Source organism: Magallana gigas, chromosome 9 (genome assembly GCF_963853765.1).
Source record: "Magallana gigas chromosome 9, xbMagGiga1.1, whole genome shotgun sequence".
Classification (NCBI taxonomy): Eukaryota; Metazoa; Mollusca; class Bivalvia; order Ostreida; family Ostreidae; genus Magallana; species Magallana gigas.
The window spans coordinates 34,918,964-34,935,986 of record NC_088861.1 but is presented as its reverse complement, the minus strand read 5'-3'; the positions used below and the strand labels follow the sequence as shown (position 1 = coordinate 34,935,986).

The 17,023-nt window shown below is 31.8% G+C and overlaps 2 protein-coding genes across 2 annotated transcripts; both read right to left on the bottom strand.

Moving 5' to 3' along the window:
- Positions 1-2,149: 2,149 nt before the first annotated feature.
- On the bottom strand, positions 2,150-5,584 carry LOC117691483 (perlucin-like). Its single transcript, XM_034477616.2, has 5 exons — positions 5,421-5,584; positions 4,780-4,877; positions 3,828-3,924; positions 3,128-3,338; positions 2,150-2,274 (listed from the first exon to the last, which is right to left on the bottom strand). Exons 1-5 carry the CDS (start codon positions 5,467-5,469, stop codon positions 2,241-2,243), a joined length of 489 nt encoding a protein of 162 aa, XP_034333507.2. The 5' UTR covers positions 5,470-5,584; the 3' UTR covers positions 2,150-2,240.
- Positions 5,585-8,661: 3,077 nt separating this feature from the next.
- On the bottom strand, positions 8,662-11,308 carry LOC117691655 (perlucin-like protein). Its single transcript, XM_066072004.1, has 4 exons — positions 11,184-11,308; positions 9,837-9,934; positions 9,430-9,526; positions 8,662-8,891 (listed from the first exon to the last, which is right to left on the bottom strand). The coding sequence occupies exons 1-4, from the start codon at positions 11,230-11,232 to the stop codon at positions 8,677-8,679; spliced, it is 459 nt and encodes a 152-aa protein (XP_065928076.1). The 5' UTR covers positions 11,233-11,308; the 3' UTR covers positions 8,662-8,676.
- Positions 11,309-17,023: the final 5,715 nt, after the last annotated feature.

Sequence of the window (17,023 nt, the reverse complement as noted above, 5' to 3'; positions counted from 1 at the left end):
ATTCAATGATTAATTTAGGTCTAAAACGGACCGGTGCATAGTACAAGTCCAATGATTGGTTTACGTTGACGATATACGCCTTAGCCCTCTATACTAAAGAAGGCACGCATGCAGGGACTATTTCCAAATTATAATATAATTAATTACGATATACATGCCTGTTTTTAATTTATGGCCTCATGCTCCGTTTGATCACACAACCCTAAAACCACATATGACAAAAACGTTGAAAAATCCCGAAACTATGACAAAAACGTCAAAAAAATCCCCAAACAAACGCACGTGTCCAAAATAAAGCTGCATGACTGATGTACAATGTACATAAATTTTCTCCGCAGTACATGTATAACAAAATCATGCCCACAACTCGTTTTTTTTTTTTTTTTTATTTTTTTTTTTTTTTTACATCTTTTAAATATATTCTAATTAATCACATGTACATATGTGTCTTTTATTAATTTTCAATCTAAAGTTGAAAATGATTACATGACAAAAAACTTACAGTTTTTCAATATACTTATTCATCTCTGAAATATGTATTTAAATTTAATAATTCAAACAGTTAATTTTTCATTTTTAAAAATATATATATATATATATAATGAATTTAAAAAAGAATGAAAAATTAACTGTTTGAATTATTAAATTTAAATACATATTTCAGAGATGAATAAGTATATTGAAAAACTGTAAGTTTTTCTCCATGACATATGTATTCATCGTGGTATTTTTATCAACCCACCCAACTCGGCCCCCAATCAACCCCTACCTCCCACTTCCCAAAGATCATTACAGTGTAGCAGTATACAATAAAGAAATCCTATATTTATGTACAATAAAGAAATTTAATATTTCGTCGTAATTACACTTTTAAATACAATGGAAAATTGGGAACAAGCGCGCTTGCATTTGGGGTAAATGTTGAATTGATTGAAATCGATAATGAAAAGGTACAAATTGAATTAATAACTAAATATGATTTAAATCTGTTCTGTTTCAAATAACCCGTATGAATACTGAATATTTAACACATGCCTTAAAATTAGATATGATTTTTTAAATCAAGAACTATTATTTAGTGAAGAAAATTCCGCATTATTTATCTTTAGAATTTGAATATTTTCCCTTTCTGATTTTAATGAAAAAATCTCTAGGCCACGACCATCTCCGGGCCTCTTACATATACAATGTGACAGCCCTGACGTCATCTTTACATCTATATGGGGTTATACTATACAAACACATGTATTATGTAATTAATTAAGTATATCATGCAGATAAAGAAAAACCTAAAAATATCATCTGTATATTAGAATCGATGTCACATCTATTTAAACGTTTTAAAATTTTTAAGATATTGGATCCCCTACCGAGATGATATTTGTATCAATAGGCTGTCAATTTCTGAGACGAAATAAAAAGGTAAACTTATTGTGCAATTATGTTAAAGTCTTGTAATTGAAATAATTCAAAACAATGTATGAATTTCTTCAGTTAGTTTTGAATCTTTGAATCACAAAACTTTAATATAAACGTTGTATTAACCAAAATTAATAGACAGCACCGAGCAGGGAATTAATTCACAATGAATGGGGGGGGGGGGGGGGGGTTCTGTGCGAATTTAAAGAAAGATAACTTCCACATGCGTATCCACTGAAAAATTTAGCCCTATCTTAATACAATCACTATACTTTAGTGTTTCATTATATTTAAATTGTTTAGAAACTCATCTTGTCTTTCAGAACTGAAATCAACGTGATTTGGTGTCCTTTACAAGGACAGTACAGTTGCAGTCTAGTGCTGTCAATAAGTTCCTTACTCCCACTTATAATATTATATATATATATCGTAGATAAGACAACGCCGACAGACAGGGTCTAAAGCTTTACAACTAACTGACGCGAGATGTACATGCATGTATATAGAAAAAAAAAGTTTGGTTCAAAATTATTTTTTAGAGTCAGATTTATTTTTCTTGGTCAATTTCTAGTTCTCTTGTATACTTTCTAATTTATCGATGAACTTTAAAAAAAAAATCTAGATCTAATAAAGTAAGATTTAAAAAAAAAAGCAATTCTACAAACTATTGCATTAAAGGATTCTTTAGACAATGGCAACTGTGGTTCAAACCTCAAACATTTATGAGATAAGAAATAAGAACACATGCAAAGAGGTCACATATCTGTAATGTATAATATGTTCTTTTAGAACAGTGTATAGTCATTTATTATACAAGATCTTTATCCAACGACATCTACTGGCTCCGTTTGTGCTCTGTAATGAAAAATTATAATAATAGGTGTGTATCGATCGAGAGAGAAAGAGAGAGAAAGAGAGAAAGAGAGAGAGATAATTGATTGAAATGTACACTATAGAGTTCTAAACAGGTTATCGATTGATCGAAACCTTCAACAACCTACGAAAAATTCCGGACTGTGCGAAATAATCATGATGATGACAGACTCAAATTCCCATATAGGAAGATATGGACATTTCTTTCATCCAACGTACTGATTTATATTAAAAAAATACTTACTTTTACCTACTACATGTATTTATGATTAATGCAATGATTTATTACAAGAAAGATGAAAATATCAACATTAAGAAACTATCTTTGATTTTTCATGCGGACTATGAAGAAAGCGATCATCGTAGAATTTTTTTTACATAAACTGGTAACGCGGGTTATAAATTGTTTTGCAATGTCGCCACCTTCATACTCCGGATGAATCACCAAAGAAAACAGTTTACTGTTTAAATAAAACCCAACGTGCAAAATCAGTAAACTATGAAAAGAGCATGCTTCCTCTTTCTTATTATAATTATACATCTTTAAATCTTAACGGCCTTGCTCCACAAAATTACGTAATAAAATTGGTTGACAACTATCAAATGAACTTTCTCGTTGTTTGATAACCTTTAAATGAGCTTTTTGACCACTGTGTTCATTTACGGAAAACTGTAACTATAATAAACTACATGTATGTCTTTTTTTTAAAAGATGAAATGGTAAGAGGTTAGCTTGGTTTCAGTAAGTTAGGTTCAGTCAAGTTTAATTTGATGCCATGATTAATCTATGCGGGTTTTTTTTTTGGGGGGGGGGGGGGTGTTGCAAAACACTTACTCCATCTCACAGATGAACGCTGCCTTGACTGTGCAGTAATGGTCATTCCAGTGGAAACTCTCTGGTGCATAAAACATGGCGCAATCTTGATGGTGTCCAGCATTGTTCGGACTAGTGGGGGACCAGTCTGTGTAGGAGGGAGAGGTCTGTGACGAGGTCCATAGCCAGTCCCCCTCAAACAAGATGTCTGACAGTCCAATCCAATAACCCTCTAAAAATTCATTGTAAAAATGTGCTAATCCAATTGTTGTATACCCAATAATCATCTACATATGGTAGAATGTCTGTTATTTTTAAAGTTATTTTAACAAAACCCTTCAAAAACCTTTCTCTTAATGGTAAAAATGAGTTGTTTTAATTATTTAAATCCAAGCCCTACTCGAAAACTTACTACAAATGGAAGAGGTGGGTTATTCAAGTTGTTTTATTAATGGCCTCTTAAGTAGCACTTCACTATAAATAATATATTTTTTACTCTCAAAGCATTTTTGTCTTCAAAATATATCTGTTTATTGCCTTAAATTATATTAGACATTTCTAAACGTAGAGTAACTTTGATATGCTTAGACATAGGAACATAGTGTAAACTATCCATGAAAACAGCATTGAGTGTTGTGTCGCAAACATTTTTCAGGATTTTTGCCAGACCGAAACCAACGTAATTAGTGAGTCTCTCTCTCTCTTTCTTTCTCAAACTTACCTTGTGGGTGTGTACCAGTAATTTGTGTTCGCAGAAAGGTATTTTCATCAGCAGATTCAATTTCTACGAGCTTTGAATTTCTTCTTTCACAGAAAGACTAAAAAGTTCGAAATATACTGTCAATGTTTTTTATTACGAGAGAATGAAAAAAAAATACAGTCATGTAATTAAGCTATGATCAGTGAGACTAGAAGAAACAAGTTATGGAACTTGTGCCCAATCCCAACTGTATTTTGGTATAACAATATGTTCAAATCAGAAGAAATGAAGCCACGTGCATTGTTTGGTACTAAACACTAAAGTCTTACCTATTCTTACAAAAATGACAAGCAAATATATATATTTGACGACTAGCCCAGAATGCATACGGGGGAACCGGAAGTTTATTTTAAGCTGAACAATACAAAAATGTATCATGTACATGTACATATAATACGATATAAAAAAACCCACTGCCACACCCTTTTTAAACAAAATATCTGATCATTTTATCGACGACGTGACCGGCCAGAAAAAAAACCCGCAGAGATAAGAAACTATTAAATAGAAAAATCTCTGGAAACCTGTGTCCCAAACCATTCTCAAAGTCGCAAATGCGCGCCGTCTCCAGGGTAGTACAGAGACGGCCTTATCAGTAATAACTGAATACAAAAAGTGTAAAAAAAATGTATTAAAACCGTTCTTGAATGACAAGAGCGATGTTTAAGTTGGTACGTACATGTTATGTAATAGTTCCTTACAGTACTGTATGCACATAAAATCCAAAGGCAATGCAACTAGTTTTCAACCATCACTATACTTTACAAAATTTTTTCTCGTTTGATAGAATCGTTATAAAGCTCTTTAGGTACGCATCATTTCTTTAAAAAAAACTATCTATATATGAGACGCGAAAATTTCATGTGTTTGTCATTACTACTAGTATGTATTTTAGAAGCAAAAGTTGTCATACCCCGGCCTCAATGAAGTCCTCTGGAACATCCTGTATAAAGGCGTAACAAGAATTTCCGTGCCTTTTCCAATGGTCGGGACATCCCGCAGACCAAGCACCTTCAGAAAGAGAGACAGGACTTTATCATTATCATTATGCAAGCAAACCTATAAATTAGGGAATATTTAATCAGCCGGGACAACCTTTGCTTATGCATGGCAATTTTAAAATTACCAAAAATTTAAGGATGTACATGACTGGTCTTACCATTATCTCAGTATGAATAACTTGCATGCTTTTTACAGGGGCATCGTTACGATTTTGGTAAAAAATTATTCTCCCGATTTAACAATGCTTTGGAAACGCATTTCTACTGATAAACCAAAATTTAAATGTCTGTTGTGGAGTTATGTGAGATACAGAGCCCACAATTCTTTTTTATGCAAACAAAGCGGTTTTTTCTTACATTTTGAATGTTGAAAGCAAAATTTCAGGTTTTGACTGAATGAATGTGACAAACGCTAAAAACTATTTAATTAAGTCGAAACGATGTACCAGAAATTAACAACACGCCAATACCCATGGGTCTAATATGCTCTGAATGAAAACGTTTGAAAATTTGAAGCATTATCATTTTATCCAGATTAATCTTGTACAATTACCTGATATGAAAGAAACCATGGTTAAAAGTAAAATTAGTTTCTTCTCCATTTCTATAGTACTAAACTCTTTACCTGTCTGTTTTACTTATCAGGTCCGCAATATAAGTATAATCGGATTTAAGGTGCATACGTAAGTTATAAATATATGTAAATAGAACAAGATTATTATCTCAATTTTTTTCCTGACTCAATTTTTAGGGCAATTTAAAATCTAGAAAATTATGGCAAAAACAATGCTTCAAAGTTTTCAGCTTTTAATACAAAATAAAGGATGGATTTAAAAGCGTGTCAAATTAATATTTTACTTTCACGGAAAAAAATAAGGAAAGGAGTTTTAAAAGAGGAAAGTCAACGTTTATTCATTTAAGGAAGGAGATTTTTCTGGTTTTCGACTTGTCAAACGTAAATTTGATTAATTGTTCATTAAATCAAGATGAAAGGAAATTAAAATAGAATATTTTTCTTTCTTTTTTATCATCATACAACTTGGCATAGAAAAAGTAATCAAAGTTTACAATCTAACAGGGACTATATTTTTGGCGTAATATTGGCGTAGGAAAATATCACATGTTGCGCAATTCAGAATTGCTGCAGATTAATGAGTCTGATTAAGCATTTTAAAAACAATAACATTAATGTTGGATTTTTTTCACTAATGTAAACTAATGATATGATACTTGGGTTTCAGAATATGTTTTTAAAATATGATTTGCCTATCAAACTACATTTTTATAGGCTTTTTAAAGCGCCCATTCTATACACTGATTTTTGTGAAAAAATCACTAAAATCAGTTTTTCTCTCTTATAAAATGGTCAATATATTGTTTTCATTTTACATAAAAATCATATATATTTTATTTATTTGTATATTTATATATATTTATTTTATTTATTTGAAGCATAAAAAAATAATAAAAATTTCTTCAAAATTTAAGAAAATTAGAGGAAATGCGGGCTAAGCAATATCAATTTTAGTATAAATATTTATTCCTATTTAGTAGTATAAGCTGATAGACATTCTGATATTCTATCATTTCATTGAAGAATAGAATATTCAAATCTTAAACAAATGTCTACAGAACTACAAAGATCCACACTTATTTTTATCATCCTTTACGTTGAGGAAAAAGGTAGTGACCTTGACCTGACCTTTATGCAAAAACGAAAAGGTCAAATTTGATAAAACTGATAGAATCATTTGGTAATATGATCCGTTTGACTGTGTCAAAATTTCATGAATTTCTTATTATAAGAAATATGTTTGATAACGAGAAGACTCCTTCCTTAAGGCATTACATTTTTTTTACATTAACGAACTGATATATCCTGGTGCGCCTATGTATATTTCATATCACCCTGTTATTTTTTCGACATGTCGCCAATTGTGTACAGTTTCTTGACTCGGTAAACTTCTGACATCTTTGACTTTTCTATCATGATACTGATCGAAATTAGCCAAATTTTGTACAGAGCACCCTAATGGAAAGGACATTCTAAATTGTTTAAATGAAAGATAATTACGAAACAGTTAAATAAGGACGTGTGTCCTAAAGTGTTCTTCTTACAAGAAGAAAAAACCCAAAAATCACAGCACCTATAATGTAAATATTCAAACCAAAGTTAGGTAGGGTTCAATGTTCCACATAGAATTATATGGAGAACCTGTTTTTAATTTTTCTTTTCATAAACTTCAATGCTACAATTTGCGAGATTGCTTTTCAAGCATCCATTTATAGTGTAGACTTTAAATCATTAAAACCACGACCCACGGATTATTACTTGGCTCCTTAAAGCGATATACATTTAAACATAGAAATATGTAGGTAAAATATTAAAACCTTTCCTGAAGAAATACTATGGGACGAATAGTGATATCACTTTGTCGGCATTCATATCTACATATAAAAATCACAGTGACTTTTTGTTAGTGTTTATAAATATTTATCTTTTCCAATGTTGTTATTTTTGATACGTTGAGGCGAAGGATAATGAAAAAAATATAGTCAATTGATGCATATTTGATTTAAGGATATAATGTATTACGACTAAAATATCCTCTTAGTCACGACCTTCTCCATCCCCTGTCCTCTCTATCCGAGACTATTCCGTGCGAGGATCGGCCTAACCATGCAGTTACCTCTGCACCCACCATCCAGGTCAACCCCCTCCCCCACGAAGATGGGACAGTAGTTATCGTCGCTACCGTCGGACGAACAACACAAACGAAAAAATGTAATACTATTTATTATGCAGGTAAAGAAATACTTGTAAAAATCTATTTATTATAATGGATACACATTTTAATATTTGTACGAGATTGGCCTCCTACCGATATAAATATATCAATAAGGTGTCAATTTCTGAAACAAAAAAGTTTAAAATAATTATGCTAATTAAACTTATATTAAAGTTTTAAAAATCTAGTTTTTTATAAAAAGGACTAAAGTTAACAAACCAACATTTTAACCATAATGCCCACAAATTCATACATGTATTTATAACTCAAATTGTATTTAACGTTCAGGACATTGTAAGATGTGGTAAATTACCACCAACAAGTAATTTCGTAGCATTCACAGTCTCAATAAAATTAAATATATGAAGCGATTTTGTAATTGCTGGCATTGATTGTTTTACTATATTAAACTTAAGAGTAATTAATAAGATAGTGTCAGACTACTGTTGGTATAAATGTAAGTGTTAAATTAAATTATGTTTAATATTTTCAAGTACTTATTTTAATTTTTTTAAAGCATTAACATTTTTGGAACTGAATTTTTGTAAGATTAAAAAATAATAGGAATGATATACACTAATTACTCGTTTTTATTATATTTGAAAGTGTCATCGAGTTACTTTACAGGAATAAACAACTATTTATTATTTTCATATTTTTTTTATAACCGCCTCATGGCGTAATGTTACAAAGAACCACAACATAGACACCCCTATTGTTATTCTTAAAACTTTTTTAAGAAATGGGATGACGTTTAGCTGTGTTTATCCTATTACGTCTACTGGTTCGCTCTCTGCACTGTAATGATAAAAACATTCAAATTTAATTTACAAAAGAATGTAACTAAATGACCAATCACAACTCTGTTGTTAATATTAAAGCGTGCTTAAAAAAACCAAAAAACAAAAAACCTGTATTAAAAATGTTTGAACAGAAACAAAAACTTAAAAGATAGATTATAAACATTTCATATGATATTGAATTATAAATGCCTTCTTTTAAACATGAAAAACAGTTCACTTACTCCATCTCACAAATGTACCCTGCTTTTACTGTACAGAAATGGTCATTCCATTGGAAATTTTGTGATGCGTAAAACATGGCGCAATCTTGATGGTTTTGATAATTGTCGGGACTAGTTGGGGACCAGTCTGTGTAGGAGGGCGATGCCTGCGATGACGTCCAAACCCAGTCCCCCTCAAACACTATGTCTGATAACCCTATCCAGTAACCTTCTACAAAAGGTAAAGACCTCTTTTTTAAATTATTACAACAAATCCCTTAAAGATTATTTTTATATATTTAGATCATTTCTATATACAAGCAGTAAAATTTTCTCTTAAATTAAAACATTCAGTATAATAAAATGAATAGTGCCTATTGAGGACAGTAACAGTTGAAATTGACACCCCTTGAAAACCATTGTCAACTGACGCGAAGCGGAACGAGGCTTTCTCGGGGTGTTAATTTCAACTGTTACCCTCCAAAACAGGCACTATTTGTATAAGGGGTACTAGTATATTTTGATACAAACATGATATTGTATTGGTATGATTAATGAAGACGACGAGTGGTAACTAGATAAGAAGAAAACACAGTTTATGTAGGTCAGGAATAAGTTATAAAGATATAGATAGGGATAGGAAGTATTTTACGAATTTTTTTCTTCTAATGAACGAAAATTAATCAATTTAGTGATATTTTGTTAGAATAATAATGTCAATATGAATATCTTTCATAACTTTTCCACTCTCTGGCGTTCAATAATTTTACCTTGTGGGTGTGTACCAAGAATCTGTGTTCGCAAAAAGTTGTTTTCGTCAGCTGTTTCGATTTCTACGAGCTTTGAATTTCTTCTTTCACAAAATGACTAGAAAATATAATGGATTGCACATGTGAAAATAACATACTGCTTAGAGATTATAAGAAAAAAATGTTGAATATGATGAAAAAGCCCTCCATATGTAAGACAAATAATCTTGCAGGTGAATTTTAGGTTTCATACATTGCTCTCATTGTTTAAAACATAAACTTAATGGTCGCAGTTCCAAGAGCCTAACAACCCTAACTACATGGTTTTTTGTTATATTTACAAACTACCTTTAGACATTCCATGCCAAATATATACTATTTTATCACTAATGGGTGAGATCAAGAAAACACTATATATTAATTTATACTCCAGCTTCAATGAAGTCCTCTGGAACATCCTGTATAAAGAGGTAACAGGAATTTCCATGCCTTTTCCAGTGGTTTGGACAACCAACGGACCAAACACCTTTAAATAAATAAATGAATTAAACGATGACAACAGTTAGTTTGGTGAAATGTAAACGTCTAGAATCAATTTGACCTTACGTCACCTTTTAAAAAATGGCGGTACAAGTGACAGCGTTTGTATCACAAATAAACTTTTACAAATATTTTCAGTGATAATTAATTGTGCTTAACATATAATCCTTGGGGAAAAAAGTTAATGTGTGAATGAAAGTATTTGTCATTAATAAAAAGATTGGTCATTTAGCACACATTTTTCCTTTCTTTCATAAGTCATACGTCATTTTATCTGACAATGGCAACCTAAATCCCTATTTTAAACTAACTCAAAACATATCAATTTTGCGTAAACTGTGTTAAGATAGTCTCAATGTGATTATATTTGGACCTTGACTTTTCCTATCAGATGTATTGCCCTAGATACGAAGAAAACAACCCTATATAGCCTGACATACTTGGCTTGACTGACACACTTAGATGTGTTAAAACCTGTATCTCTCTTTATCAAAACGATTGTAAAGAATGACAAAGTAAAAGTCTGGAATTATTATGTAATCAGAAAAATCAGTAACGAGAAATTTTGATTGATGACATTGGCAGAATATAAATTATGTACTTTTCCTTTTATTTTTCTATAAGAGAGATTCGTATTTATCAATTCATATTTAAGAGACTCATTGCGTGCGTATTTTAAAACACTCAATCACATACAATAAATGAAAGAAAGATCTTGTACTGTCCTTGTATAAAATGCTATTATATATATATTGTCATTTGAAGTCTACAGTTTAATGCCCTGAAAAATAAATTGACCATACTAATAAAAATATCCATGCATTGGCTTTACGGACAAAATGTCTACCACCCTGAAACAGTTTATATTTAGTTGTATTTTAAAGAAAAGGTGTATCTGATTATTTAAACTGAGATAAACAAACGCTGATATTCTTTTTTTTTTGACTTTTGAAAACAATTTTTGTTTGAATATTTAGCATGTGATGTTCATAAAAGCAACACTTTTGTATCACATTTGGAAAACAAACGTAAACACAGACACTTTCATAGCGAGCATACATTTGTGTTTCTGCTATACAGAACCTTAACGTTTAAGGGAATTCCTAACATTATGGCATTGTAAAAAAGATAAAACACGTGACCTTCTAGGATCCCTTAGTTTACACTTTATGGGTATTTTTAATCATGTCATGTTCAACCATGGTCTTCTACATGAAACAAACATGCAAACTTACTTTGAATAAATGGAAATACGGCGATAATCAAAAGAATATTCTTGTCCATTACTATGCGGTAAACTTTGTCTGTGGGTTGATACCTTATCAGATTGACAATGTATTCAGTAACCAATCTTCAGTGCGTATGAGTTGAACAGGATTGGTACATTCATGAATCATGATTTTGATTTTTTTTTTTTACGCTAATTCCTTTTCTTTTAAGACGAATACTCTTTCAGCAAATATCGATGCCTATGACGAAATAAAAAGAAGGCATTGCAAATTTTACCGTCTGCTAGATTATTGTATTTTGATAATATCATTTTTTGTAAAGCTAGGATCCTTCATTTGTTAATGTAGATTATTATCAGATCTAGCTGACATCATATTTTTACGATTTTTAACTCACGCACACATATTTTGTGAGCGTGTTACTTCACGTCTCTCATTGATCTCTTTTGTTATTTTTTTAAACATTTCCTGGTCTCTCATTCTTAAATTCTCTTTACTTTCTCAATACTAGAGTTTGACTCGTGCGTGCAGGGGTTGACATTGCAAATGATATGGGACATTTATGAAATAGATACATCGACACACCGTATTGTTGACATTTACATAACCAAGCTTAAGCCCACGATAATGCTATTAATTTCATTTCACTCTGCGTAGTTAGAATAATCTAAATGTGTCTCGGCACAGGCCTTCACCACAGTTAAAATGCTTCCAATATAACCGTAACTCCGAAACGATTTTGGAGAAAGTTAGATAAATGAAGCTGCATTGAAAATAACAGTCAAATTATTTATAACAAACCATTTTGAGGCTGTTAATACCTTTCACCCAAAAATTTAATTCATATTAATGAAGAATCAGGGACTGGAATAATTCAACACTTTTTTACCAACGTTTTACTTGCTTCGAATTAACACACCATGTAGACATTCGGAACTTTCGGAATTTTTCATATTGAATGCACTGAGTTAGAGTTATCTCCCGTATTTCCTTTGATGAACAGAACATATCACAAATTTTCAGTGAAAATTTACACATACTTGTAATATAGTTTCTGAGTTTATCCCTACAAATGTGATATTGTAGAAACATAAACTAAAGAGCATACCAAGATTTAGCGTGAATGTAATGCGCATGCGCAAGATTGTAAAATTAAAAAAATCTAGATGATTTCCGGATTTTCTAAAGGGATTTTCGTTGATTATTAATTAGCGAAGCTTGATTGAGGAAAAATAAAAACAAATTGGTAATTTTCAAGTACCAATGATGTTTAAAACGTATAAAACAAAAGACAGTACTCTTCCGATTTCTCGTTATCAAAGCCCCAAAGTTCGTGTCTATTGGTATAGATATATTATTATAGGATACCCATAATTTTTGCACCCAATAAGCCAACTCGCACCAATTGCAAATGTACAAGTTACTTTAATAGGTTATACTTTGCCGTCTACAAACAAAAATATGTGACCTTTAGAATGACCATATGTGATTGTACAGGTGTATGCTATGATTATAACCCCCGTGATCAAGTTATCTTTCATATTGAGTTTGAGTAAATAATTTCATGGGATTGAAATAGCAAATGTTATCAATATACATCAACGAGCGATTACTAGAAGCTATTGGGTTAACTTAGAAATGGATAATAAAATATTTTTTATATATTTTACGTTTTTCATACTTTACTTCATGGCAAATGGACAAACGCCAACTACATCTGGACACGAACACGGGAGAGAGTTGGATCTGTTACTTTCCCTTCAGAATGATATCAAAATCTTAAAGACGGAACATGCATCTACTTTGAACCAGCTGTCTTCAGCATTGTTGCATTTGAGTTCTACCTTATCACAGGTGACCGAACTTCAACACGATATGAGAATAATCAAGGAAGAGCTAAAAAATGAAAAGGAAACAAATCGCGTCTTCCAAAGAGAGGTGATGCGTCTGAAAAATTTAACAAGTGATTTCGACTTGGAAATTAACAGAACTAAGTTTCCACATTCGGAGTTACTAAGTGTAAAAGAAGCCCTGGCATTTGAATTCGACTTGGGTTTAAAACAACAGAAAGACGAGATGATGAATGAAATGTCTAGGATGAAAACAAACTTTAACACAAAAACAAGTGCAACATCCACTACAATTTCAGGCATAATTAATTCAAGTAAGGATAAATTATAATGTTAATAAGTTTAGTTTACATCTATAGCAATAGCATTATGGTTGGTTGATGTCTTGTGTTGTCTAATGGGGACATATTTTAATTTAAATGTATTTTTAGAGGTTTACATATAAGATATAGGTTGAGTCAATTGTTGTACGAAATAAACAGCATGTAAACAATTTCACCTGGTTATAGACTTCGTTATTACGGTAAACTGTTCAACATGCCCTTTACAACTGACGAATGAGAAAGGCGAATCGTACAGAATTATTAACATATCCGTGCTTTTATGTCTGATACAGGACACATAGGTGCCGAACGATAACTAAGTTCTAGAATAGCCGAGGACGTACATATACTTTTGTAAATTTTATTAACAATCCACTTTGATTTATACGAGATCACCTACGCGAGAGAACACTTAATATGCATGCACCCAATATAATATTATTATGACCTTAAGTATATTAAAGTAACTTTGATATAATATATCAAAAAAAGTTTTAAATTCAATATAGATCTTTCAATTTTGCATGTCTTTTTTGTTTATATAGTTTCGGACATTCAGAGAAAAATATATTTTACTGCTGGAACGATCCGCGACATAGATAAGCAGTGGGCACCAAAGGAGATAATCATTTTTCCACACGTCATTTCTAATAATGGAAGAGGCTACGATGCGTCCACAGGAGTTTTTACAACGCCAAAAAGCGGTGTTTATGTTTTTATGTGCTTTTTGGCGTCACATAAAGACGCAGCCGAGGCTAATATTGTTTTAAACGGATCTCGTTTAGTTGGAATTCCAGCTATACCAAGTGGCATGAACGAAACCTACAGATATGGGTCTGCAGGTAATTCTGCTGTTCTTCAGTTAGCTCAAGGCGATAGAGTTTGGGTGGAGCATAAGGCCGGACATTTTCTTCTTACTCGTGACTACTCACCCTTTCCTACTTTTTCAGGATTTCGTTTAGGATAGGATAGAATAATTCATACAATGTTGGATTGGGTAAACCTAAAACATAAAACATTGTTTTGATTAGCAAGAAATTTAAATGATTTTTAATTACATTAAAAATTGTTCGTACCTTGTCATGTTACAAATGTGAAGGATCCACGTGTAGGCTTTGAACCCTGCTTATCCAAAAAAGGAAAGAAAATAAAGCTGCTTTAATTTGATTCCATTTTTAGCTCACCTGAGCTGAAAGCTCAAGTGAGCTTTTTTGATCACCTTTTGTCCGTCGTCCGTTTGTCCGTCCGTCTGTAAACTTTTCGCATTCTAAACTTCTTCTCTAGAACCACTTGGCAAATTTCAACCAAATTTGGTAAAGAGCATACCTATAGAAAGGTGATTATTAATTGCAGAAATGAAAGACCTATCTTTATTTAAAACGGAGAAAACCTCGAAACTGTAGAAAAGGGGGGGGGTGCATTTTAAAAAAAAAATCTTCTTAAGAACTACTGAGTCAAATTCAATGTAATTTTGCATAAATAATCCTTATGGAAAGGAAAATATAAATTGCAAAAATTATCGGCGAATTCTGTTTCAAATCTGAGTAATTTACGAAAATAAAAATGAAGAGATAATTGCGGTCAATCAGTTTATAACATCGGGTTCGGTATTCCATATCAAAAACGAAAATTCTTTGTATAGAGCAGCCATGTTTGAATGTTGACGCATGACAAACGGGTCAAACTGACAAAGATGAATTTGCTTGTTGTGCAACAGTTTACGTGCGAAGGGATACTCGAAACATGCTAAATATATTTGTGCCGATTTCGTGAAGTGAATTGAGGTTAACTTAAATCTTTCAATGCGTTGACATTTTCACTCGTGACCGTGGTTTAAGTTGTTTTGAATTTCGTTCATGGTTTTTAACCTGAAGGGAAATATCGCCTGTATTTTGGAATGTTTACGTATCAATTCAAATTAAGACTTCGGTAAAACAGACAATTAATTGTTTACCTGCGCTAAATAAGCAAACTCTGATGCACTAACAACATATTTTTATTATATTATAAATACTATACATTCTATTGTCAATTTTAAAGAATAGAGTATCCATAGTAATTTCCCAAACTGCTGCATTGTAGTTCTGAGAAGATTTTAAACATGTTTCCTGTGTATTTCTATGTTAAATTTTGAACCCCATCTGGAGCCCTATGTTAGGTCCGGGGGTCACGATTTTTACAATTTACAACCTTTACTATATATACAAGCTTTTGTGCAAATATTGGCATTATTGGTGCAGTGGTTCTTGAGAAGATGATTTTTAAATATTTTTCCTATGTATTTCTATGTGAAACTTTGACCCCGCCTGGGGCCTCAATTTAAGTATGGGGGTCATTATTATTACAATTTAGACTCTTCACTATATATCCAAGCTTTTTTGTAAATATTGACTTTTCCTGTGCAGTGGTCCTTGAGAAGAAGATTTTAAAACATTTTTCCTATGTAGTTCTATGTTAAACTTTGAACCCCGCGCCTTGGTCTCCGGGTTTTGTTCAATGTTCATGATTTTTGGGAGTTGATTTTAATCAACTCTCCTAAGCAGTCACTCTGGCAAACCGATAGTGAAACAGTGTTTGGACCAAACACAAATCATCACCGCTGACAAGTCTTAGTTCTTGAATATAATAGAAAAATTCGATGTAATGTATGCTGAAGCATTGTTTTTTCAAGGAAACTTATCTATAAACACTATAAACACTTTAAGAATAGTAAGATTTTATATAATATGAACAATTCAACCCGCATGCTATGCATCGATTGTAAACAAAGCAAACTTCAGATATATAAGCGAACAAAACGTTTGTAGTTTGTCTAAACATTACGACCTTTACTTATAGAGATGTCAAAGTCGTTATACAACCAAATCCCTCTTGACGTCATATGTGAATTTTAACATGAGGCGAAATAACGCGATACCCAATTCATGTCGTTTGTTTTGTTAACAAATTTTGTACATGATTTTTTCATTGAAATTTGGCTTAATTGACTAGAAAAAACTACTGCAATGTCTATTATTATACAAATACTTAGCATAACCACCGTTTAAAAACGTGCGCAAAATTTGATATGAGATCGGACCCAAGCAGCTTTAAAATAAATGATAATCGATAAAATCAACTCCCGTCAGTACTTCAGTACTTTGATTTCAATTAAGAATCTTCACTATATATACACAAGCTTTTGTGTAAATATTGGCATTTCTGGTGCAATCGTTCTTAAGAATTTTTGAAAACATGTTTCCACTATATTTCTATGTTCAACTTTGAACCCCGCCTGGGGCCCAAGTTTTGGTTCGCGGGTCAGGATTCTAACAATTTAGAATCCCCACTTTGTATGCAAGCTTTTGTGTAGAAATTGGCATTTCTGGTGCAGTGGTTCTTGAGAGATTTTAAACATTTTTCTTATGTATTTCTATGTTAATGTTTTGAAATTTAGTAAATGTGACTTAAGAATCGACGTGATTGAAAATTTAACACAATTGTTAAAATATTGTTGTGAGACACGTCTTTTTTTTTCTTATAAATTGATTTATTTGTATGATTTAGATATACATAGAAACTACATGTACGAAATTGAATAAAACGATAAAAAAAAAACCCAAAACAAAAAAAAAAAAAAAAAACCCCACAAAAAAACATGACAAAAGTTTTACGTTAACATCTTTACACTCAC